This window comes from Squalius cephalus (assembly GCF_949319135.1).
Source record: "Squalius cephalus genome assembly, chromosome: 23".
Taxonomy (NCBI): domain Eukaryota; kingdom Metazoa; phylum Chordata; class Actinopteri; order Cypriniformes; family Leuciscidae; genus Squalius; species Squalius cephalus.
Window position 1 is genome coordinate 22,282,420 of NC_137144.1, and position 25,803 is coordinate 22,308,222.

Below are 25,803 nucleotides of genomic sequence, written 5' to 3' on the forward strand. Positions count from 1 at the left end.
CACAAAAAGGCAGAAAAAATAGTGTACAAATGCTAAATAAAGAATAAAATAGATAATTAAAATAATGAAGCGAATTTGACATTTATTATGTTTTTCTTCACTGCTATTCAAATTTTGTGGTAAGTAAGGTTTTTAAGATGTCTCTTATGCTCACCAAGGCTGCAATTATTGTGAAATATCATTTCAATTTAAAATATCTGTTTTCTTTAAATGTATTTTATTACTGTGATGTGATGGCAAAGCTGATTTTTTTTAGAAACCATTACTCCAGTCTTCAGTGTTACATGATCCTTCATAAATCATTCTAATAGGCTGATTTTCTGATTTACTGATAATTATCAGTGTTAAAAAGAGTTGTGCTCCTTTCAAGATTATTTGATGAATAGAAGGTTCAAAAGAACAGCATTTATTTTAAATTGAATAGCCAACTTTATTGAAATAGAAGACATTATAAATATCTTTACTGTCACTTCAATTTAAAAGTGCAGTAGGTGATCTGGTAAATGCTAACTTTAGCCTGCTAGCATTGAAAGCATACGATCCCAACGTCCCTGCAAATCGCCATTCGGACCGAATTAAATGATTTAAAGGTCCTACGCCTTCTTCAGACGATAATAGGCTATATTTATAAAAATACATTTAGACTGCGTAACATAGTGATTGCTATCAGGATATGAAGAGATTTTCAACCAGCATTATTAAAAAATCTATTCTTTGGAGAATCACCTATTGCACCTTTAATGCATCCTTGCTGAATTTAAGTATTAATTTCTTTAGAAAAAAATCACAGACCCCAAACTTTTAAACGGTAGTCTGTATGAATCAGTGTAGTGGTCGATTTGGTATTTATTACATTTCAGCATCACCTTTTCTGTTTGGCCGATGTGTTGGGAGCAGGACTTTTATTTTGATGGCGCTGAGAACACAGTGTCTTCATTAGTTATGATCTCTGTTTAACTATTTTGTCTAATCTGTTGCTAGATATAAATGTTGATATCGGCATCGGCCATCAAAAAAACTAAATCAGTCTACCACAAAATCAGTGTTGCTCGTATGAAAGGTTTTTGTACCTTTATTCATTGAAATGTCCTTCAACTTGATGTCCTTGATGTTTTTTCAGAAACCGAAACCTATTGATAAACGCAAGCTCTGATGAACCGTTAGCTTGGAGCGATGCCGTGTGATTGTCCTATCACATGGAAACCCCTGATGGTATATAATGAGTTGTTTTACCAGATTAGTTCAGTCACCCTTTCAGTAGGGGTCTAGAAGACTGATCTCACAGTTCCCACTGATCATTTCAATGAATCAAAGGCAGATTTTAATGACAGTAATAACGACTTCTTATGAATAATACATTGAGAGATTAACGTGTGTGTGTGTGTGTGTGTGTGTGTGTGTGTGTTTGTGCGCATCTGAAACTCCCTCACATCTGAGTGGAGCTGAGCAGAGTGCTAATGATCTCTCGTTTTGTCCGTGTGTCTGTGTGTACATGTGTTTTTGGTTAGGTGTGTGTGTGTGTGTGTGTGTGCGCTCCAAACTTGGAATGCCTTTCTCTGTGTCATTAGTTCTGTCTCCGTTTCCCAGGTAATGACCCCTTTCCTCTCGGCAGCAGTCTGACTTTGTGACTGTATCATTCTGTCTGCCTCTCTCTTTTTGGCTTCAGACAGTCATTTGCCTTTTGATTGTGAGGTGTTTCTTGTGACCTTGGACTGCCTGGTTGCCCTTGAGGTATAAGAATGTTTTCTCTCTTGGAGCTATAAAATGTTATAGTCTGAATAATTCAAACATGTTTTCGTTGACGTAAATTAACTCTCCAGTCATGGATTTTCATCGTTGACTGATTTGCATCCAATTTTAGCCCATATGAAATTCCCATCCATTTGTTCTCAAACTGACGTGCGTTCACGTTGTGCGCACAATGACATTGAGGATCTTGGGGTGTCTCTGTAATGGATAACCAATCAATCCCGGCTGCTGTACTGATTGCGTAAAATGACAGTGATGATTAGGTGAAATGGAATTTCATCTCGGTAACGATCGCCAACACCAGTCATCTGATCTGTGGTCAGGTGAGGGTTAAAGCCACCGTGACTTTTTCTGATAGCCTCAAATCTTCTTTTCTTTTTTTACTCCCAGGAAAGTCATTATCAAATGAGAATTTTGCTGTTGTCACACGGCACACCTGATGATTTGATTTCTTCAACACGGAGACGAGTGAGATTTGGGTAGAGAAAGAGAGGTGGAGGAAAGGGAAGAAAATAGACTGGTGGAGAAGGAGCGAATGTGCGGCGTACGTGTTGACTCACAGTCTGTGGGGATATAGACTGGAGCGAGTGTGTGTGCGTGTGTCTTTCAGGGAAACAGAATAGAAACAACATGACTGCAGAAACAGAAAAAGGGTATGGACTGTTGAAAAGAAAAGTAAGGTTTAGATTCTGCGTGTGTGAAAGAGAGTGAGAGAGCGAGAGAAATAAATGGCGTGTTGTTACTGTGGCTGTGCAAAAGGTTTTTTGATATTGCGAGTCTGCTAATATGACTTCTGTTGAACTGATCTGTTGGCCTTGACTGAGGAATATTATATAAGCAAGCATTTGGGCTTTGGCACTGTGTTTTTAAATTATTGATTTGGTCTATAACATCATGCAGTGTGGTCCAAAAGCTTGAAACCACATTGAAGATCTAATTTAAACCTGTAAATGATTTTTTTTAATGTCTCTGTTTTGTTTTTGTCCATATAGTGGTATCCATTGTATGGGCAAAAACAGCTTCAGGTTTGTTTTGGAAGTATTCTCCAATATTCTAATTGTTAGATATAATGCAGTCTTAATCCATGTGTTATTTATTAACTCCTGAGGTCATTCACTCAATTCAATCTCAATTTTGCATTTATAGTGGTTTATTGTACCATATCGCACATTCCCACTGTGGAAGAGAAATCAGAGAAAAGGCATGAGAGAGGTAAAGCATCGGTGGATATAGCATACGGTGACATTAGATGACTACATATCCCTCTGTGTCAGTTAAGGAATGTGGAAATATGTGAAAATCTGGCCCCAAGAAAAAAGTCACTCAGCAGGGGAGATAAATTACTGCCACCTTTGTTACAGTCATTTTTTAAGATTGTCCATGTTTAATTTTTAAAGTGCACCGTGACCATTATACAGGAAGACACAGACCCGACTGGGCCTGATCATATTCCATAGCAAATTGCTATTAACAAGTCAATAATCTAGTTGCGATTATAACATTTTTTGTCTTACAGTACCTAATGTTTGTAGCCTTCTCCCTTGTGCCTGAATGTGATGCATTACAATAATCCTTCCCAAGAAAGTTCCATCCATGTTATTCCGATTGAAAGAGCATGCTTAATCCACTCATTATTCCAGCTTCAGAAGTCCACTTGGTGTCTCGGTGTCGGATGACAAATGCGACTTTTCAGTTTTGCACTTTTGTATCTTGAGTCAACTCACATAATATGATAACTTCGACTGAACGAACAATCGTTATTATACTTCAAAAGGGCAAACCCTTTTGAAGTATAATAACGATTGCTCGTTCAGTGCATTGGCCGCTGACGTTAGCATTACTTATTTGTAGGGCTGGGTATTGACACAAATTTCACAATTCGATTCGATTTCGATTCACAAGCTTGCAATTCGATTCGATTCGATTCAATATTGATTATTTTGGATATCTGGTACAATACATGGCAAATTTTTTCAAGGAAAACAAATCTCTTAACTAATGCTGTAAACTATGGGAGTCAGTTGTAGGCTACTAGGCTTCATTAGCCTACTATAATATTGAAGTTACAAATTAACTGATTTGTATACAAACACTTAAATTAGACTTTTATTTATTTTTAGAATAATAAAATTATATGAAATATAAACATTTAAATGGTGGCTGTCATAAAAACTTGCCAGATTTATTCAAACATGCATTAAAAATTGAAGAACATTAAACATTATAATGAATATGTAATATGGTGCATATATTTAGCAAAATGCTCCTCTTTTCTAGCTAATTAGTTAATACTAAATAGTTAATTTTTCTAGCTGACTAACGAGTTTATGGTCACTGGATATGGTTTTTCTGGGGTAGGCTAAATGTGACGCTACATGACATTGTTTACAAGCTGATTTACTGACGTCTTTCCACGATTGAAACACTACATTGTGAGTTTTTTATGAGCAGTCGGTTATCAGACAGGTATTTGTATATTAATGTATATGAGAACATGTGTTGAGAGACGTTTATTCTTTGTATTTTGTATTTTGTGTTGTCTTTGTAAAAACTGCGGAATGGAGTCCAAAACAAATTTCCCTTCGGGGACAATAAAGTATATCTTATCTTATGATTACGGCCGGGTTTTCTCCAATCGACTCGGGTATTACACACAATGTTCCCCGGGACCCGAAGTAATAGATTGGGACCCGACCCGGACCCGGCTGACCATTTAAAATAGGTTCCAAGGGTCTCGGGTCCTCCATGAAGACCTCTACTAGATATCACACACTTATGTGCTTTCATTGCACTCCACTCCCTCTCTATTTCTGCCCTTCCTTCTTCCTTCTTCCTTCATTTTATTCTAAAAAATTTAATATTATCAAAGAAAACGTCCATGGTTGAAAAAGGTCTCTCATCGCAGTTAGATTAATGTTATCCTTCTTGACTGCGGAGGTAGGACAGAAATACTGCTCCATCATCCCTGTCAGCCACTGTAAAGCAACTCTTAGATCTGAATGTGTGTAAAAGAGTGTTTCATTTTTAAGGCGAAAAACGTATGAAACACTGCCAGCAGATTCATATCCTATGCATCATCGACCTGAGGAAATATGCAGCGTATACTAATTTAGTTGAACATATTCTTCAGCCCTCTGGGAGGTTTAAAACTTATGATTCAACTATATGGATCCTCTTGAATTTGATGCTGCAGTCTTGCTGGATTTGTCACACACAAACACACACACTTCTCGGTTAATTAAACACAATCCTTATTAAACATCATCATTCAATGTCAATCAAAGGGCATCATCGTGGTATTAAAAGTTGTGGATGTGCTCGCTACAGTTATTTCACAAATACAGACACAGATATTGGTTTATTTTAGTCATATATGTTTGAACCAGAAACTGATTCAGAAAAAGAAGAGGAAGAGTGAGTTATACAGGCAGGCCTGGGTTTAGACTGAATCAGAATCCATCAGAATCCAAAGAACAGAAACCACGGATAAACTGCCAATATCCTTCTCTGTCCCTCACCTGGGCCTTGACTCCATTCATTCTCCCAAAAAATGGGATTTGAAAAGGATGCTTGATAAGATTCCTATTGATCGAAGGCCATTTCTGCTTCAGTTCTGTATTCGTAAGGTGTTCTGTCTTCTCTGAATTGAATTTAGCTGTAGAACATCAGGGGCAATGTCAGTGGCTCCATCGCTTACTTTGGAGCCAAGTGGGGCAGCAAAGGCTGTTAAGATGATTTCCCAGAATAGTTTTTTTCCCCACACGTCCCTGCATCCAACATGAATCCATTCATTACCACTTACTGCGATTGCAATTATGAAAAATTGATTTTTATTGATTTGTGGTATTATGTAAACCAATTATGCAACTGTACCATTGATGGCAGTGAGTAACATGATCAATAGCTGTCACATGTTTTTCAGATGAGATTTGGCGTTCTGTTTGGTTTTGCTGGTTACATCAGTGGCCTAATTCAATAAAAATATCTCATGACTTTCTAAACATGAGACTGGAAATGAGGACTGCGCCCCTGAAAATCAATTTTAAGCAGGTGATAGAAAAATAATTATTCTTATAATAATAAAAGAATGCTTGAGGGTGCAAAATTCTCATTTATTTGTATAGCGCCTTTCAAAATGCATGTCTTTTCAAAGCAGCTTTACAAAAAAATGCATGTTTCTACATTTACCATTTTAGAGTAATCTGCTATCAGAGGTGACTAGGGCTGGATATTGGCATAGGGGGTCACGATAGATGTGTCACGATACGATACATCACAATATATTGCGATATATTGCAATACTTTTTTTTTTTTTAAGTAATAGAGGTGAAAATACAACTTGCTGTGTACCACCTGAGGTATTCTGGTATATATCACATTATATTGATAACTAAATAATAACTTCCTCTCCAATTTATTAGCAAAGCTATTTGCATTGCACAGTGTCACTGAACAGTGAACACACTGAAATATATGAAGTGCATATTGTGTAGTCAGTAGCCTATGCTTTATATTTAACAATATTATTGCTCTGCCTGCATTGACACCATTATATGAGAACTGAACTGAGCTGATCGATGAAATCACTGTTTTCTCCAGAGCTGCTGTTTTGTAAAAAGCGCTAGACTATATAAATAAAGGTGACTTATTGTCATGATTCCTGTTTTGTGTGCCCCTCGTCGTGTGTGGACTTGTGTTATTTCCTGTTCTGTGCCATGTTTTGTAGTCTTTTGTTGTTTTTCTTGTTGATTAGTCATTATGGGTTAATTTGTCCCAGCTGTGTCTCGTTTCCCTGATCTGTTCTGTGTATTTAAGCCCTGTGTTTCAGTCTGTTCCTTGTCTGTCGTTGTTGCGTTATGTTTGGTTGTTCTGTTGTTCTGTTCAGTTGTTCTGTTCTGTTCTTGTTTCTTGTGATCCAGTTTATGATTGTTAGAGTTTGTTTAAATAAAAGCTGCTGCAAGTAGATCCTGCATCCTTCCCTGCTTCAACCTGCAGCGTTACACTTATGCTCTACTATGCTGAAAACAATTTTTTGATATTTGATATTTTGAAAACTCATCTTCGAGTCCGAGTGGGGATCACAGCGCGCATCCATAGTGTTGACCATATGCCTTAAGCCGGGGTTTTCAACAACACTATACGGCCGCAAATCCTTACAAATGAAATGCACCACCGACTCGATTATGTTCTTTGCACAGCTGAGGTAGACGGAAGCTTGTTGGTGTTATTATCCAGTAGTTTGCCTTGAATCAACCGATTTCGGCTGTAGTTGAAGTGCCACCATTTAATCTGAGTTGGTTTTCTGAATATTTTTGTGTAGCCTGGCAAAGCTTACAACTAGTATTTCTTTAATCTAATTCATTACTCCTTGACTTATTTTAAAAAGAAAGTGCACCCACAGGTCGGCTCTGCAAGCTGGAGGCGCTCTTATATTTTCCGCCATTGCTCGCTCCCTCTTACGTCTGAGACATTGGCCGTATGAATGTAAATGACGGGCAACTGTTAGCGTTTAAGACAGCGAGTCATTGATCTACAGGAACTGAGGAGGTCGTTTAACACAGAGGGATTTTAAATTTGTTTAAAACATGATTTAAAAAAAAAAAGTATCGCGATAGCTGTAGCGATATTTTTGCACAGCCCTAGACGTGACTGTGTCCATATGTCAAAATTGTACAGTTCTAATATAATACAAATCATGCAGTTAGATTATTTAATTCAGGCATAAACAATGATCTAATTAACACAATTATTGCAAGTTGTGATCATAATGATTAATTTGGCAGTGGTGCAACTGTTTGGAGAATTGAAAATTAAATTGCCGGTGTAGCTAAAGCCAGTTAGACTTTTGGGGGGGAAAAAAATGTAATCTCTGATGACTGGCTTCATGCAGCTTCTGATAGTAGGGGTGTTTAAAAGGTATGTTGCTGATTTAATATAATTTTCTGGGAAAAAAATAAGTTTGTCAGGTTGGATGCGTCAAATCTTTTGTTTGATGCAAGTAGTACTGAGCAAACACAACCACGATCGACACTGTATTTTACATTTTTTCTTTGTCTGTATAAAACTTCTACTTGTTACTTTCGGACAAAAGTCTACATTCATTTCTGCTCTTTATGTTTTTCTTTCATTGTTATTTGTACAACCGTTCATGGGATGAGAGGGATATGCCATTATTTGAAATGTATTTATTTATTTATTTATTTTCTCTAGATGACCTTTTCTCAAGATGATTTATTTATTTTCTCATTTTCTTTGTGTTTTCATCTATTTCATATAAACCCACCCAAAATGACACTTAAGCAAAAGTAATTGTGTTTGACCCTTTAAATTACTGAAATGTTCTCTTCATGTACAAGTAGGCAGCTCATGACCAAAATAAGCTGCATTTGATAGTCTAAATGAAAGATTTAGCTCATATGAAAAACACATTTTTTTTCCCTTTAACATCCTGTTTAGGTCCGAAGATTAGAGAGAGTGTGGAAAATGGCCATGAAAGAACCAGAAAAGTTGACTAACAAAAACTGGTTCAAAAGTGTGGAATATGACCCTTGTAAAAGTTTACATTATTTTTACAGGATGCAATAATTACAGCAGTAAAGCACTGTGGTAACATGTATGCCTCACTTCACAGACATTTCTATGTGTGAACCTTCCAATAACTCTTGGTGTGCTGTGCTAGCAGGCTGCCAGTAAAAGCGACCTCACCATCTTTAGGTCTAATAAAGGCACAGTTTCTCCGTATGTGTCATGTCCAGAGGAATTGTCTCTGAGAGCAGTGAGCTGAAAGCAGTGAATCTTTCAGATCTCTGGTCTGTGAGGTTATGAATTATATACTTGCACATCAGGCCAAAGAGAGTAATGATGTTCACTTTAACTTCTTCTGTAGATCAAAGTTAAATGTTATCCAGCTTTCTCTCCATCTCTCTTTTTGCTTCCATCTTTATCCTTCCCTGTCACTTTTCTCTCTCACACACAAACATGCTAGAATGTGCTCACAAACACACTTACTGTATACACACAGAAGTAGTATTAAAATCGTATTATAGGTGTAAGAGAATAACTGTGATTGATAAATTATAAAACGAGAGTGAAAAGAGGTAGAGTGTTGTGTGAATTGTAGGGCTGGGACGATACACGGATCTCCCAATTCGATACTATCACGATACTTGGGGGCCGATATGATATGTATTGCGATTTTTTTTTTTAAAGAATTGTGATTCTAAAAGTATTGCGATTCGATATTGCAATTTATTGTGAATTTTGTTTTTTGTTTTAACACTAGACCATGGGGAAAAGATAAATCATACACTTATACTGACTGTACATGATGTTTAAGATGAGTCATATTTACAAAAACAATTGACTTATTTCAGAAGCATCATACAGTACTACATCCTCTTTAATAAATGATTCAATAACAAATACATTTTTTAACAGTCACTTGAAACAATGTAATCGATAAATGAGTTAAGCGCCAAGTTTCTATCAAAAGCTGATTTACTCTATTCTGATCTCTATCGTAGACATCAGTGTTCATATTTGAACTTTAAACATCTTGTATCACAGAAATAATGATACTATGAGGTTGAAAAGACTGTGAAGCTGTTTCATGACTACTCTCTCCAGGTCAGCGGCAGCGCCAACACAGATTTGAATGTTGCGATATGATTTTGTCAAAGTTTAAAAGACAGACGAATTGAAAGATCACCTGGGTGTTTGAATCGAGATCACAGTCTTTTAAAGATGAATTGTGCAGCTCTATTGTCTTATCTCTCTCTCAGCATACGAGTAGTGCGAGGGCTTTTCAGTGCTTTCAGTCACGTCGCGTCCACTTATATTACGTCACTCAACACTCAAAGATAATGACACATTTCATCCTCTGTTGGAACGAAAGTGGCTAACTTCTGTCAACCTCATCTACAAGTAAACACAAAAATAAAGTAATTTAATTTGAATTAATATAGATTCTGTAATAAAAAAAAATCGATTTTAAAATCATTGAAAAAAGAAAAATCGCGATACCTAGGTGAATCTCACTGTTTTTTTACAGGTCGCCGAGAGTTGAAGAATGTATTACTTTGGGTAAAACGCAGCGCTCATCACTGTCACTTTTTACACAACTGTCCAATCACAGTGGAGGAGGGGCAGGACAAATGCCACACCAACCAACCGCCACATTCTACTTGTACAACGTCAACAGATGACAACAACAAGCATAATAACGGAACAAAATGATTTAAAACAAAAGCCAGAGAAAATACGTTACATTGTATCGACATTTTAATGTAGAATCAACACAGAAACAAAATATGTTTGAAATTAGATACTAGTAACACTTTCGCGGATATTCCGTATCATAACAAGCAAAGCGTTTCAACTGAAAATATGCAAATCGCTTTGGTGGACACATGGCCTTAATGGAGCTGTTACGTAACTTTAGCAAGGATGTTTATCATACAATTACTTGAGGAGTAATAACTTTTAAAATTGGATGAGATACTAACTAGATACTACAAATTTTTAAGTCATTATATGTTTATTTAATATTTATTTAAATTTATTTTTATATTTAATTACTAATTCTGTTACCACCCTGAAGAATTCAGGGAGACAAATTGTCAGTAGATTCAAACCAAACTTAAACTTTGTGAATGTTTTTGAAGGATTTTATTGAAGGAACTGGTTCATAAGGGTCATTTGTTCCTGAATTGGACTACACTGGCTATGTTGTATGTTTGTATTTGCATTCTGAAGATTGCATGTGTTTTTGTTTATTATTTTCGTGGTGCCCCGATCTGTTTATCTCATCACATTCAAATCAGTCTGCAAACTCATAAGTCAGATCAAATATAATTTGTTTTGCTGTGGCACTGTACATTCAGCAGCTCAGCAAACACTCGTTGACATAAAGTAGGAGTATAGAGCTATAACATAAAAATAAATATCAAAGCTCACATAATTTTCTTAATGAGAATTTTATTATTATTGAAATTACTGATTTTAGATTGCAGGCAGCAGCTGGCACAGTTTGTGACATTGTTGAGATCTTTTCAAGAGACAGTTTAGCAAAAGTCTCTATTTGTTTTGTTCTCACTGCTGTCTAGGATAAACAGCTGAGATATTAATGAGATCAGTGATTTTTCTTTTCTGAGAAGTTCCAGAACACCGGGCAAGACCCTACCCAATTTAGCACTTCAGACGCTCACGCTGAGTCCTGCTGAGTCCTGCCTGCCGGAAAGCATTTCTGTCCTCGTGTGATCCCAGGGGACACCTCTGTAGTTTCAGCGAGACAAGTAGATGATGGCAGCAGAGGTCATGTTATTGATCACGAGGACATGGAGTGAGAGAGAGAGACGGAGACGGCAAAGGAAACTGAGAGAGCCATCTGCAGTGAAGCATCAGGGGAACAGAAGCCCAGCAGGGAAGCATTTTGATAAATGAATGTCATTTTAGGAAGGAGACACTTGACTATATAGTGCAGGATCTATTCATTGACGTCACTTCTGAAAGAAGTGTGTGGGTATTCGGCCATCTAGAAGTTGCTTTCAGTGTTCTACTGGGAACAGAACAAGATGAGTAATGATAGAGGCATGATTCTCTCACATACGCACACACAAGCTCAAAGTACCCAGGGTTATGAGCTGCCCTGCTGAGTGCCGGATCCCACACATCAGTGTGTGGCGGTCCAGATACAGTGAAATTTTTGCTTCTGTGTGATGCTTTATTGAGCCAAAGCACAACAAAATCACAGCTTCTGTGGATTATTGAAAGAAAGGCATATCTTTGCACTTATCCATCCCCTTTGCTTTCCTCACATTTCAAACTGTGTATTTTGCTCTGTTTTGTGTGCAAAAAGTACCTGAAGCCACCTTTCATAATTTTCACATAATTTGTCCCTCAGTGGGAAGATTTTTTTAGGGTGTGTATCTGTGTTTTTGGATCTGTTGCGTGTTTTGTAGGACTATAAGAAATAAATGTGTGTGGCTGAACCTGCAGCTCTGCTCTAAGTGTGTGTGTGTGTGTGTGTGTGTGTGTGTGTGTGTGTGTGTGTGTGTGTGTGTGTGTGTGTGTGTGTGTGTGTGTGTGTGTGTGTGTGTGAGGGGTGGAACGGTACATGTATTCGTATTGACCCGAAACGGTAGGGGCGTCACGTTCGGTGCATAAATTTACACAGAGAATACACGGTATAAAAATAAATAAAACTTGTGTGCAAATTAATTAATGTAATGCGGAACTACTGTTAGATAAGCGGGTTCTTTAGGGACACCTAATCTGTTGCTCTGCCTTAGCTCTGAAGCAGGCTGCGATGTAAAGATTGCAATGCTGGAATATGTTGTGTGTGTGTGAGAGAGAGAGAGAGCGAGAGAGAGAGAGAGGCACGGGCGTGATCGAAAAGTCGCAAAGTGTTTACTTATGTGTGTGTGTGTGTGTGTGTGTGTGTGTGTGTGTGTGTGTGTGTGTGTGTGTGTGTGAGGCGCGGGCGCGATCGAACAGTGGAAACATAAAAACATACTCCGTCATTTTGTTTAAACAGGACATCATTCAAACTGCAAAGTGTTTAAGTTACTTTTAAATAAAATTTTAAGGAAAACAAATATATTAATCTGAAATGTAGCAAATTAATTTTCGATTAATTCAGGTACAATTACCAAACATATCTCTTCAAAAAGGTATTTTTGTCTTTTTATTAATTTAATTAATAAACTAATTATATAAAACTATTGTTAGTGCACTACAAATAAACTGGTTCTATGCCTTTACTTTATTAATAAAACTTATTTTAAAAATGCTATTTATTTTCCTTTGGTGGTACAGCCTGAGACATGCACAAGCCTTCTGCATTTTTGTTTTGCTTTTCCCTCCATTGTACCGAACTCGTACCGAACCGTGATGTCTGAACCGAGGTATGAACCGAACCGTGACTTCTGTGTACCGTTCCACCCCTAGTGTGTGTGTGTGTTGGAGAGAAAGATGGCCAGGTCTGTGAGCAGGTGCTGGAGTTAATGAGTGTGTTTCCCTCTAGAGTGTAAGACCATATGACCTTGTGTGGTGGGTAAGACATGGCTCCTTTGGAATAACACTCTAATATATCACCTCCGTGTGTGTGTGTGTGTGTGTGTCTGCAGGTTTTCGGGGACTATTATCATTTCCAGCACAGGGGTGTGGTGAGGAGATCTTTGTCCGGCCATCACGGGGTTCATGTCCGACTGCACGCCGAGCCACAGGTAAAAACCAGCCCCACGCAAAGTCACACACAAACACGACTGTACAGCTCACAAAATGAGATCGGAGGAGAATAGAGGTGAGAAAAGAGTGGGAGGTGATAAAACAAGAAGAGATGAGAGAACACGAAAGGTGAGGAGATGAGAGGAAAATGAATGAAAAGAGAAAGGGGGGAGGAAAAGGAGAAGATATGAGAGGGGGGAAGGCAAGATAAGAAATGAGGAGAAATTAAAAGAGAAAAAAGAGGAGAGAAGAGGAAAACAGGAGATGAGAGTGAAGATGACAGGAAGGTTTGAGATTCGATGAGAGGTGGAGGAAAAAAGAAGAGATGAAAGGAAGATATGAAAAGTTAGGAGACAAGACAGGAGGAGATGTGATGAAAGGGAACAAGAGGAGAAGAGATGAGGGAAAAGGGCCACAGACGAAATAGGATGAAATGAGATGAAGAGATGGATGTGAGAAGAGAAAATGAGAAGGAAGGGGGGACATGAGACAGGATGAGAGAGGGAGAGAAAAAAACAAGATAAAAGGAGATGGGACAATCTGGTGCCGATAAGTTATCTGAGAGCAGCTCAGGCGTCCCAGGCGACTGCGTATTTAGGCCGCTGGCTGCAGGCTCCCATAGATCTTCTGCTGACCAGCCTCTTATCTTCACTCTCTGAAGCTTCAGCCGCTAGTTAAAACTCTGTGCACGCTCCGGAGATCCAACTACATGGCTAATACTGATGCCCTCCCAGACCCCACCTGCCCACCAGATGCCAGCGAAAGACATCGATGACTCCTAACACTGATCCATGACAGCAGAGAACGAGAGAGGGGAAGATACAAGCTGGATTACTGCTCCCTTGTGTGCTAGCCTCTATTTATGCAAGGCAAACAGCGTCAGGGTTCCGCTCTGGGCCCATTTCTGTTGCGGTGGGTCAAGCGTTCTTGTTGCCAGGGTTCATCTTGGCACAAGCCTCACACGTACAACGCACACACATGCAACGCCTGCTCTGCATTCCGAGTTCAGCATGGTTTTATGCTAATAAAGCAGATTTCTGAAGGCTGCCGCTTGTAAGCACATTCCCTCAAGCGATGGGAATTTATACAAAATTGAATGCAAGTACGTGAACGTCTACTCCCTTGCTAACCGGAATTTCATTCCCTCGCAAGAAGTCAAATTGGAGTTCTCAGAAGTTTGCTGCTGAACGAAGGGCAGCAAAACGTGAAAGGAACAGGAAATGCATTCTTCTTCCAAATCTGACCTGGCCCTAGTCCACATTTGCTTTTTTCATGATAAATTTAGACCAGTGCTGGCATTACTGTAAAACAAGGGCGTAAAGGACAACTCACTCAAAGGATTTTGAGTGTGTGTGTGTGTATTGTGTTTGTGTGAATCTCCGTCATCTTTCAGCAGAACACTCGCAAGTATATAATAATAAAATGATTTGTATTGTTAGACTGGAAGGATTAAGCTCATTGTTTTGCACTGACATACAAAAAGTGCACATACGCAGCAGTTTTTAAATGATCCTTTGGTTTGGTTTAAAGCACATCACATTTCCATCTGGTAATGCAAATCTGGGATTTTAACAACTTTTTGAATAGTGGTCGACCGATTTATCGCCAAGGCCGATATATCGGACGATATTTAGCATTTTTAAAATGTCGACATCAGCCAGTAAGTTTTTCTGTTTGGCCGATGTGTTGGAAGCAAGACACACATCGCTCCCATTCTCTGTCTTCATTAGTTATGGTCTCTGTTTTAACAGTTTTATCTAATACTAGATTTAACTGTTAAACAAAGAAAGTAAACTGTATATAAAAAAGTATTATAGCGTTTGCTTTTATATTATTCGTTACAGAAAGACAAACACTATTAATACTTTCTCATTTTCCGTCAGCATTCAGCAAATACGTATTTAAATAATTTACTTAAACAAATCTTTGAATATCTAATAAACACTTAATCTGAAAGTAACAAAAATGAAAGTATCGTTATTGGCCTAGCTCTTGAAAAAGTGGCATCGGTGCATCGCTAATATATTATATTATACAAAACAGTCACATAGCATTTACTTCCTCATATCACCTATCCATTAACCAATAGATGATTCGTTTTCTTCCCACAGACACTGAAATAAAAAAGAGAGTAAATTACTACCTCCAAGCACACATGTAATTATGTAAACAATGCTGTGTGGTGAAACGCCAAAGTGTTGTTCAGGTGTCTTTTCCAAGAAGAAGGTTTCTTCTAACTTATTTGTGGGATTTTTTCCAGAGAAGTTGATAGAATTGACTTAAGAATGAGAAAGAGGCAAGAGTTAATCGATTTAATCTGTGGGCTCTCTGGTCGTCCCCTTGTGAAAAGAAAAATGAATCCTGTATATGAGGCAGAGGGTCCGTGGACCTTTAAGCTCATTTAAAACAATTGTTTTGCAGAGAGTGCACTTCATACGTCCATAAGTCTTTGGGCCCTAATTAGATTTCATACTCCACTGCTAATACCTCTCAGTTAGTGTGAATGCTAATGTCTGAGCGCTGTGTTAGTCATGTCCATCTCATCACACAAAACTGCCCAGAGGACATTTTTTTTGCTCAGAGGTTGCTCTTTAATAGCTCAATAGACTTAATACAATTGTTAAGTTATGTTTCATGTAAGTGTTTGTCTCAGATGTATCAACTAAAATTCCCTTAGAGAGAAAAATAGACAAACAGTAAGTGGATAAAGTGGATAGTATTGCTCAGATAATTTGATATAGAAAGAGATGAATGAGAATTATTTGAGTTCATATACAGATCTCTCACTTTTCATTGGAGATTTGGCATCATTGCAAATCTGAGCTAAATGTGAGGCGTTTTGAGATCTCGTATGAAACACTAGACAAGAAATGTGTGTGATTACTGATCTTTTTTTAGGAGAAAATATTGAGAATCCATTTTCATAATTGCTGATTAAAGGGGTCATGAACTGCATTGTTTTATTGTTTTATAATGTTTCCTGTGGTGCACTTATAATTTTTACATAAAAAATTGTCATAATTTAGAAATAAAAGGCATTTTTCCTACCCTGATTTTAGCCATCTTATTTGAACGCGCTGTTTGAAGGAGCGTGTCTGCTGTGAGGCTTTAGTAAAATTCCCACTGCTGTGATTGGCTTACAACTTTTGTATATGAAATAGCTAAGTATTACATGTTTAACTCTCTCAAAGTCTTTTAGCAAGTTTTTACTATTACAGTTCTCAAGGTTTACCAATCGTGAAAAGTGTTAATTATAGCATTATATTTAGATCTATAGCATTATATTTAGATTGTGGCATGAAAGGTTGCAGTGATGTGCATTGTAGTCGATCACAGAAATGTTGAGCGCATGAATGCAGTGATCTCGTTATTGCTTTCTATATGTAATTTAATCAGTTTAAATAATAGATTATTTTCATCCTAATAAGATAAACAATGTGAAGTTGACCGTTTCGTCACTGGTCTGATTTACTGACACAAAGAACATCTGAGTGTATGAATCATTATATATCAGAAATCACTGGTCACAGATCAGGCATTAGAATTAACACAGACTTACATGTTGTCGCATTACTGTCGAAAAGTCGTTAAACTCTAGATTGCTGTCTAACACCGTGTCCTAACTACACGCGACGCGACGCCGCGACACGCGATAAAAGGTACCCAGATAGCATGTAACCGTTGAAACAATGTTGAGTCAGTGTTGATGCGTCAACGCTGATTACATTGAAATGACGTTAGAAAGTGATGTTGCTTTAGCATCACTCTTGCACCCTCGGTTAATATTGAAATAATGTTCAGATTTCAATCACAAATCAATAGTGTTAATATTGCTTCAACATTACAAAGTGATGTTGTTTCAACGTCACTTTTGCACCCTCAGTTAATATTGAAATAATGTTCAGATTTCAATCACAAATCAATAGTGTTAATATTGCTTCAACATTACAAAGTGATGTTGTTTTTGCATCACTCTTGCACCCTCAGTTAATGGTGAAGCAATGTTGAGATTTCAACCAAAAATCAACGGTAATAGTATTGATTCAACATTACAAAGTGATATTTTATCAACATCTCTTTTGCACCCTCAGTTAATGTTGAAACTGTTGAACAAAAAATCAATAGTAATGCTACTGAATCAACATTACACTATGATTGATTCTACATCACCGATGCTGAATCAATACTGAAATTAACAAAAATAATAATCAATACTGAAATTAACAAAAATAATCAATGGAAATTTTGAATCAACGTTACACTATGATGTTGAATCTACATCACCGATGCTGAATCAATACTGAAAGTAACAAAAATAATCAATGGTAATATTGTTGAATCAACGTTACACTATGATGTTGAATCTACATCACTGCTGTTGAATCAACACTGAAATTAACAGAAATAAATCAATGGTAATATTGTTGAATCAACGTTACACTATGATGTTGAATCTACTGTACATCACTGCTGTTGAATCAACACTGAAATTAACAGAAATAAATCAATGGTAATATTGTTGAATCAACGTTACACTATGATGTTGAATCTACATCACTGCTGTTGAATCAACACTGAAATTAACTAAAATAATCTTTGGTAATATGGTTTGATCAAAGTTACAATGTGATGTTGATTGTAAATACATTTTGTTGAAACACTGAAAATACAATTGAAAAGGAATATGTCAACCAATGTTGCCATGATGTACCAAGTTAATGTTGAAACAATATTACTATTTCAACTACACTTCAATGATGCGTCAACAAATTCCTGACCATTTCAAAATTTGGCAGAAACCTTTTAAAATATAAAATGACACCTTTCCAGCAGTCGAGTCAATTTATTTTATTCAATCAATCAATGACAAAAATATATTAAAAGATCATTCTTTAAAAAGAAAGAGGGAGAAATAGGACAAAAGCATTTCAACCTTTAAAAATAAAATTGGCTTCAGAAGTCTGAACTACAGGTAACTACAGGTGGTCCAACGGTTCAGGTTTTTAAATCTGTCTTTTAAAATCTGTCTTTCGTTAAAATACTGCCTCTTTTCCTTTGGGTTTTCTGAAATCTGAAAAAGAAAGCATGATGTTACTCAAGAACAAGTCAATTCAGTTGCCACATTCAAGAATGTTAAAGGAGTCATAACCTAGTATTACCTTGGATACCCACGGTCTATTATAGTCTTTCAGGCCCTTCTAAAAAAGAAAAGTTGAAAAAAAGTGGAAAAAAAATAAACACAGAGCTCCTCTGACCCTTATTTCTGAAGGCATTATTGTCTCGCGAGATCTGATGCGATATTTTGGCTGTCGTGGACGGTCATTGTAATAATGCAAATGAGGGGCGCGTTGATTGGTGGCAGGAAGGAGGGGGGTTGACACCGCAGGTAACTTCAGCATATCATTCCAAAATGACAAGTTGTGAATGAACCCGACCTGGCCGCGACCTACGGAATTCAACCTTATATGCGCGAGCCAGACTCTGAACCTGAGCTGGAAAGGGAAGATGTAGAGTCGATGGAAGGACGTCTACAGCAAGATGCCTCTGAATGGTAAAGACAACCATTTTGACTGAGACATACCTTAACATCAGTAACGAGCCAAAACGTTTGTTGCTAGTTTCTCCCACATAGGTTTACCTTTATTTAATGTAGATTACATTAACGGAGATGTAGTCTACTTTTTTTATCAGCTTACAGTGGTTATTGAGATCAACGTTGGCTATCATGTGGTGTTTTTGCCTTGTTTCACGTTGTGGTTTTTTAGACATTCAATATTTTTCTTCTACAGACATGTAACGTGATGCTTTATTTTTATTATTACTTGACTGTTTGTTTTATTTATCTATCCTTATCTATTCTATCAAAATATCAATACAATTATATGTTGTCATAGTTATATAATCGCTCGACTGAATATGAGGGGGAGAGGGGCAGGGCGGGCTTCCTGCAGCATAGGTCTGCGGTGTCCATATATGGTATATCCTAGAAATTAACATCACGTATTTGAGTGCGCGTGCACGTGGGCTGGTTGACGAACCCAGAGGTAAACAAACGCTTCACTTTTAAATATCGGCTTCCCGGCCAGTGTATAATCATTAGGCAATCATAACATACATTTTTTCTCGTGGAAAAGTGAAAATTACAGGTCATGACTAAACAAAACACAATATTATTCACTTTTTTAAAAAAAAGTTGCTGATCAAAATATTCTAACTACGATTAAAATATCATTAAATTCTGTTTATTTAATCTATTCTTCTAAAATCTATTAATGCTTCAATATCAAAAGAAAACACTATGGCAGGGGTGTCCGATTTTATCTCCAGCCCTAATTAAACACACCTGAGGCAGCTAATCAAGGTCATTAAGATCAATGAACACTTCCAGGCAGGTGTTGGAGCTAAACTCTTCATGAAGAGGAACAAACACCTCTGAGCTATAGCCATGAACTATATCTCAGTTCATTTTCTGTGAAACTACATAGCATTCAAGTAACAAGTTTAACTTAGCTTAGGTTTTTTCAATGAAAATTTCAGCCCGAAATGAAAATTCTGTCATCATTTACTCAGTTGTTCCAAACCTGTATGAGTTTCTGTCTTCTGTTGAACACAAAAGAAGATATTTTAAAGAATGTTGGTAACCGGAAAGTTGACGGTGGCCATTGATTTCCATAGTAGAAAATAAATACAATTGAAGTCAATGGCTACCATCAACTGTCTGGATGCCAACATTCTTCACTCTATCTTCTTTTGTGTGCAGTAGAAGAAAGAAATTCATACAGGTTTGGAACAACTTGAGCGTGAATAAATGATGACAGAATTTTCATTTCGGGCTGAACCATCCCTTTGAAGCTGCAGATTCACCTTATGTAGACCTTAATCTCTTTAAATATCACAAAATAGCCATGTCAGTCACTTTCTTAATAAACACAAGATGTTTTTTGTTATTGTGTTTCAGTGGAAACAAGCTAAACTGAATGGAAATCAGTTACATTTCTCAAATTTAATACAGATTCAGGAATATGAATGATTACCTGATTAAGCAGTGATAAGGCACAGGATATCATCAAGTCCCAGGTCAGGTGATTATCCTGTCGACAACAACTCGGTGTATAATCAATGTCAGCATTATCAGGAGGGTGCTGCTTTTTTTTTTTTATTGTCCATCTTCATCTGCCTTCACTCCTACTAAAGGAGCAATGTGCTCTGCATGCAAGCACTGACGGATGCAAGACATGGGCTATGTCTGCAGTGTAACTTTCTTGCTCATGTTCATGTCTCCTACACTTCAAGAAATGTGTTAAATGACGTTAGAACTTTATTCAGGAAAGTTGTAATAAACTTTACTAAAGCAATGTGCATTTTTTAAGAATGTAGATGCACCATTGTTTGAAACTGTGCTAGAGAAGTCATGTAAGTATGTCAGGTGCTTAAACAAACAAGACTTCTGTATAGGATGCACCTATGTTTTCTCTCTAATTAGACTACTGAGAAGTGCGCATGCAAAACCAAAATGGGCGTTTACCAATCAGTGACCAATTTCAAACTACAATAAATGTTTTTCAACCATTTTTCAACAGACTTGCTAAACCACCCCACCCCTAAACCAAGCCCCCAGTGGATTAGAGCAAATCATGTAAAGCGGGGTTGAAAATGCCCCACTGATAGAGAAACACCCACTAGTGTTCTGCAGAGATACATGCCTGAATGATCTTGTGCTCATAACCTACAAATCACTGTTAGTTCAATGTCACTGTCTCCACCCATGTGTGCTGTTGGCTTTCATCAAATTTTCAATGCTGATCCAACACACTTTAAACACTGAAATGTCAATCTCAACCAAAATGATGGTTTGGATCAAAACTCAACATTGAATCAATGTTACCATGCTGTCTGGGTATCTTTTCCATGTTAATCAGAGTTTTTGTCCTAACCAGGCGCGACGGCGGCACGTGACGATTCTAATTTAGAAACGGTTTCTATTTTTCTGCGACGTCGCGCTGGAGCATCAAACACAAAGTGTGGAAATGATAATCTCAGGTATTGTTTATGTGTTTTATTTAATTTTAAAAGCTTGAAATGTGACTTTGAATATCATTTAGTGCTCCAGCTTTGTAGCTGTAAAAGCAACAATGGATATAATTCACCGAAGATCTTTTAAACAAATGGAAACATGAACGTTCAAGCTGTGAACAAACAGGTGTATTATTCGACAAAGATTGTTTTAGTAACTCAGTAGCCTATGTATTTTTTAAATGGTGTAATATTTGTGAATTTGATTATGTAGCTACTTATTCATTTTCTTGCGAGTGCCGTCAAGTTTACTCTAGTGCTGTGCGCTTGGTGCGAGACTCCGCCCACACGCTGTTCTGATTGGCTGTGATTTTTGATTGACGTTGTGGCGTCTCGTCACGGTCGCGTCGCGTCTAGTGTGGACAGACACACTGCCTGTTGCTGGAATTTTATCGCGTCGCATGTAGTTAGGACACGGTGTAAGAGATAAAAATTATATATCAATGAGATCTCATTTATGTATTTATTTATTTGGGTGGGACACAGAACCACATAAAAAAATAATGCGCAAATGCTCACACAGAGCTAAATGAAACGCTATAAAATACAGCAGATTGAAAAGAACAGCGGGGGATAGTGTGAAATGTGGTTATTTTTAGAGTGAGGACAAGCTGTGCAGAAGGGACGTATACCTTGAGTTAAAGGTGAAAATAGAGAAGAGTGATTTTTTTTCAAGGATGTAGGTGTGTAATATTTGAAAAACTGCCTCTAATGTGTGTGTGTGTGTGTGTGTGTGTGTGTGTATTTTCAGGTGATTTGGGCAGAGCAGCAGATTTCCAAGCGAAGATGCAAGAGAGACATTCATATTGAACCCACAGATCCAAAATTCCCTCAGCAGTGGTACCTGGTATGTTAAAAGTTACTGTATATATTTATTTGTGGTTGTACATTGAGCTTTTAAATGCAATGTATCTAAAGTGCTTCTACAGTGGAAAGGCATCCATCCTTGATTTGTGAGCTTTCACATTCTCTCTGATTCTTTCCCGCTCTAAATCCCCCATGTCTGTTTTGAAATATATAAATATTCTGTTTGCTCATAGTCTCAAGACGACATTACGTCAAAATAGACCCTTTTTTCTTGGTTAATAAATGTCTGCTCTTATTGTAAAAGAAAAATCAGTGCATGTTATTCTAAGGAGAAAAATGTTTGTCCGAATTTTTCATCACAATGTAAAAACTTTCTCAGCCTCTGAAACAACTTTTTTGACCTGACCAAGGACTGAACAGCCGAAGAGTTCATAAGAGGACGATAAAATGGGACACTTTCAGCTTCCCCTGTATCACTAGCTACATGGAAGTGGACTGAATGTTGTCTCTGATGTGCATTTAAATAGAATTTAAATCTAACCACATAAAGCAGGTGTGATGAACACAAAGAATACATTCAGAGCATACGAAGATGCCTTATAAGTGATATCTTTAACTATTTAAAATTGCAATAATATTTCACATTATTATTATTATCACATTATTCATTTCAATGTATTATTCATCAAATAAATGCAGTTTTGTTAAGCATATGAGAAATTCTTACCAACCTCATGCTTTTACTTTTGAATGGTAGATATATACAGGTGCTGGTCATAAAATTAGAATATCATCAAAAAGTTGATTTATTTCAGTAATTCCATTAAAAAAGTGAAACTTGTATATTATATAGACTCATTACATGCAAAGTGAGATATCTCAAGCCTTTATTTGTTATAATTTTGATGATTATGGCTTACAGCTTGTGAAAACCACAAAATCTAAATCTCAGAAAATTAGAATATTGCATGAAATCACACAGTAATTACACAGTAATCCCATGGTCATTGAACCAGGTTTTGGTTATTTTGGCAGTGTGGGCTGGTGCAAATCCTGCTGGAAAATGAAGGAAGCATCTCCATAAAGCTTGTCTGCTGAAGGAAGCATGAAGTGCTCTGGAAATGTCCTGGTAGACGGCTGCGTTGAGTGGACAGCACAGTGGACCAACACCAGCCGATGACATGGCTCCCCAAACCAACACAGACTGTGGAAACTTCACACTGGACTTCAAGCATCTTGGATTGTGTGCCTCTCCATTCTTCCTCCAGACTCTGGGACCTTGGTTTCCAAATGAGATGCAAAATTTGCTCTCATCAGAAAAGAGGACTTTGGTCCACTGTGCTTTATTAAATCCAGAGTCAACGCAGCCGTCTACCAGGACATTTCCAGAGCACTTCATGCTTCCTTCATTTTCCAGCAGGATTTGCACCTGCCCACACTGCCAAAAGAACCAAAACCTGGTTCAATGACCATGGTGTTACTGTGTAATTACTGTGTGATTTCATGTAATATACTAATTTTCTGAGATTTTGATTTTGTGGTTTTCATAAGCTGTAAGCCATAATCATCAAAATTATAACAAATAAAGGCTTGAGATATCTCACTTTGCATGTAATGAGTCTATATAATATACAAGTTTCACTTTTTTAACGGAATTACTGAAATAAATCAACTTTTTGATGATATTCTAATTATATGACCAGCACCTGTATACAAAATAAGACATGACATATTTGTCAGATAAGCATACATTTAAATATATGAATTTTAGGAAGTATAGAATGTAATTATAATTATAATTAGCTAAACATTTTATTTGGATAAAAAGAAGATAAAATTCAGGAGTATTATAGCCTAATGTGTTTATATCCTTTCACATCACAGTGAATAACACAAGTCCTACCCTATATTATTTCCTGCAGAATATTTAGTTTGACTCTAAAATACATCACAGATGTATTCTAATCAAATGGTGGCATACATAAGCCATTAATATATACATATTTATTATCAGGTTAGTCCCTTGACCTGCATACAAACATACACACAGGCAGCAGTCACCAAAAGTGAAGCGAGCTAATGTATTGACAGTCACGTTTTGCTGACAGAGAAGACACAACATCATATTAACCTTCGCAGAATTTTTTAAATCATTTTATTATGTGATGACAGAGTCTGGCTCACTTGAGTATATACAAAACGTACACAAAATAATGACTGTGTGTGGGTGCATGTATGAATGCCCGCTCACATCTGTGTGTCTTCAAATGTTTGTTTGCGTAACTGCTTTTAAAGCTACGTTCTGTATTCAGAGCACACGCCGTAGTCTAAAACATATTAATGCGTGAACCGAACGACCAAAGAGCATCCTAGGCCAAGGATGACAAAACAAATGCGAGAGCTGCCGTTCTCCATTAGCATACTTATTTGTTAGAGTTTCGGCTCCTTCACAACCTTTTTTAATCCACATCTGTACGTGTTACTGTCAAACATCACCTGAAACGCTTGTGCTTTGTGCTTTTAAACTAGAAAATGGAGATTGTATCATTGTTGACAAGGGAATGAATGCCTTTTAAAGTTGTTTACTCTGAAGAAGCAACACAGAATGATGAGCAATTTTATTCTGTCTGCTTATTTTTATGTTTTTTGTTGGGGAGAGAAGGTTTGCGAAGGGGCCAGTTACCTGAAGACGTGCCCATTTAAGTTATTCAATGTGTTTTTGCACCCAATTTCCACATTTCTGTTTTCTGTTCGTCTTTCCACATTGAAGGAAATATTCAGCTGTGCCATTTTAACAGATGGCATTGAACATAAAGCAAAGTGTGAAGAAATGAAATAGAGCGAGAAAAGGAGATAGAACGAGAACTTCACTGGGGAAAAAGCTGTCGGCTTAAAAGGAATGAGTTTCTGCACCTTGTTGGGATTGTTCTGCTGACAGGCTGCCATCTGGGAGGGAAAAGTGTGTGACCGTGTGAGCAGTCATCTTTCATTTACATTAGCTCCAGCGGCTGGACCTTTTTCAATGGCAAGGGTAAAATATCAGCGTGTGTGAGTAAAGTACTGCAGTTTGGCTTTCCCCTACTGGGAGGTCTCGGTCAAATTGTGTGAGACTCAGTTAACTCCCCCTCCTCCCAGAATGGCTTGGAGGGCTCATGTTCCTCTGCGCCGCACACAGGAGCTTTGCTGAGTCCAACGTTTGCCTTTGCTAGGGGGAAATAAAAGAACTGAAATATTATTTCTTGTTTTGCCCACCTCTAGTGAACTTGCATGTAAAATCTTAATAATGGTTAAGAGTCTTTTTCCTTGCAGTACAATCCCAGTCACGGAGATCTGAATGTTAAGGAGGCCTGGGCTCAGGGCTTCACAGGAAGAGGAGTGGTCGTGACCATCCTTGACGACGGCATTGAGAAAGATCACCCTGATCTGGCGAGAAACTATGTGAGCCATCTTTTTTCACAAACTGTAAAGAAAGCTATTTGAAGAGCAGACATTGATATCTATATACTTATGTCAATATCAAAAGTTTGGGGTCAGTAATTATTTAAGGAATTAACACTTAATGAAGATATTAATACTAGTTTTGCTAGTACACATTAAATTGATCAAAAGTGACATATATACAAATACATTACAATCGAAAACTGTCATTTTAAATTGTAATATTTCTCAATATTTCTGTTTATTTTGGTTTAAATAAATGCAGCTTTGGTGAGCATAAGAGTCAAAAACATGATCAATTACAATAAAACAGTCTTAACCCCAAACTACAAACTTTTTTAACGATAGTGTACATTTAAATAGAAATACATTTATATATTTCTTTTTGTTGTAATTTTAACTTTTTTTTAAAAAAACAATACAATTGAAATACAATTGTAAATGCAATGAAAATATATATTTTTGTTGTGATGAATCAATTATCAAATAGTCTGATGTCTAAAATTTATT

General features: G+C 37.2%; 1 protein-coding gene across 1 annotated transcript in view; it reads left to right on the top strand.

The window, feature by feature from the left end:
• The window catches only part of furinb (furin (paired basic amino acid cleaving enzyme) b), an 82,823-nt gene that overhangs the window by 27,558 nt on the left and 29,462 nt on the right, over positions 1 to 25,803 (top strand). Inside the window, exons 3-5 of the mRNA XM_079859342.1 lie at positions 12,876 to 12,974; positions 21,800 to 21,895; positions 25,165 to 25,293. Of these exons, the coding sequence (XP_079715468.1) occupies positions 12,876 to 12,974; positions 21,800 to 21,895; positions 25,165 to 25,293 (324 nt within the window). The remainder of the gene's footprint in view (positions 1 to 12,875; positions 12,975 to 21,799; positions 21,896 to 25,164; positions 25,294 to 25,803) is intronic.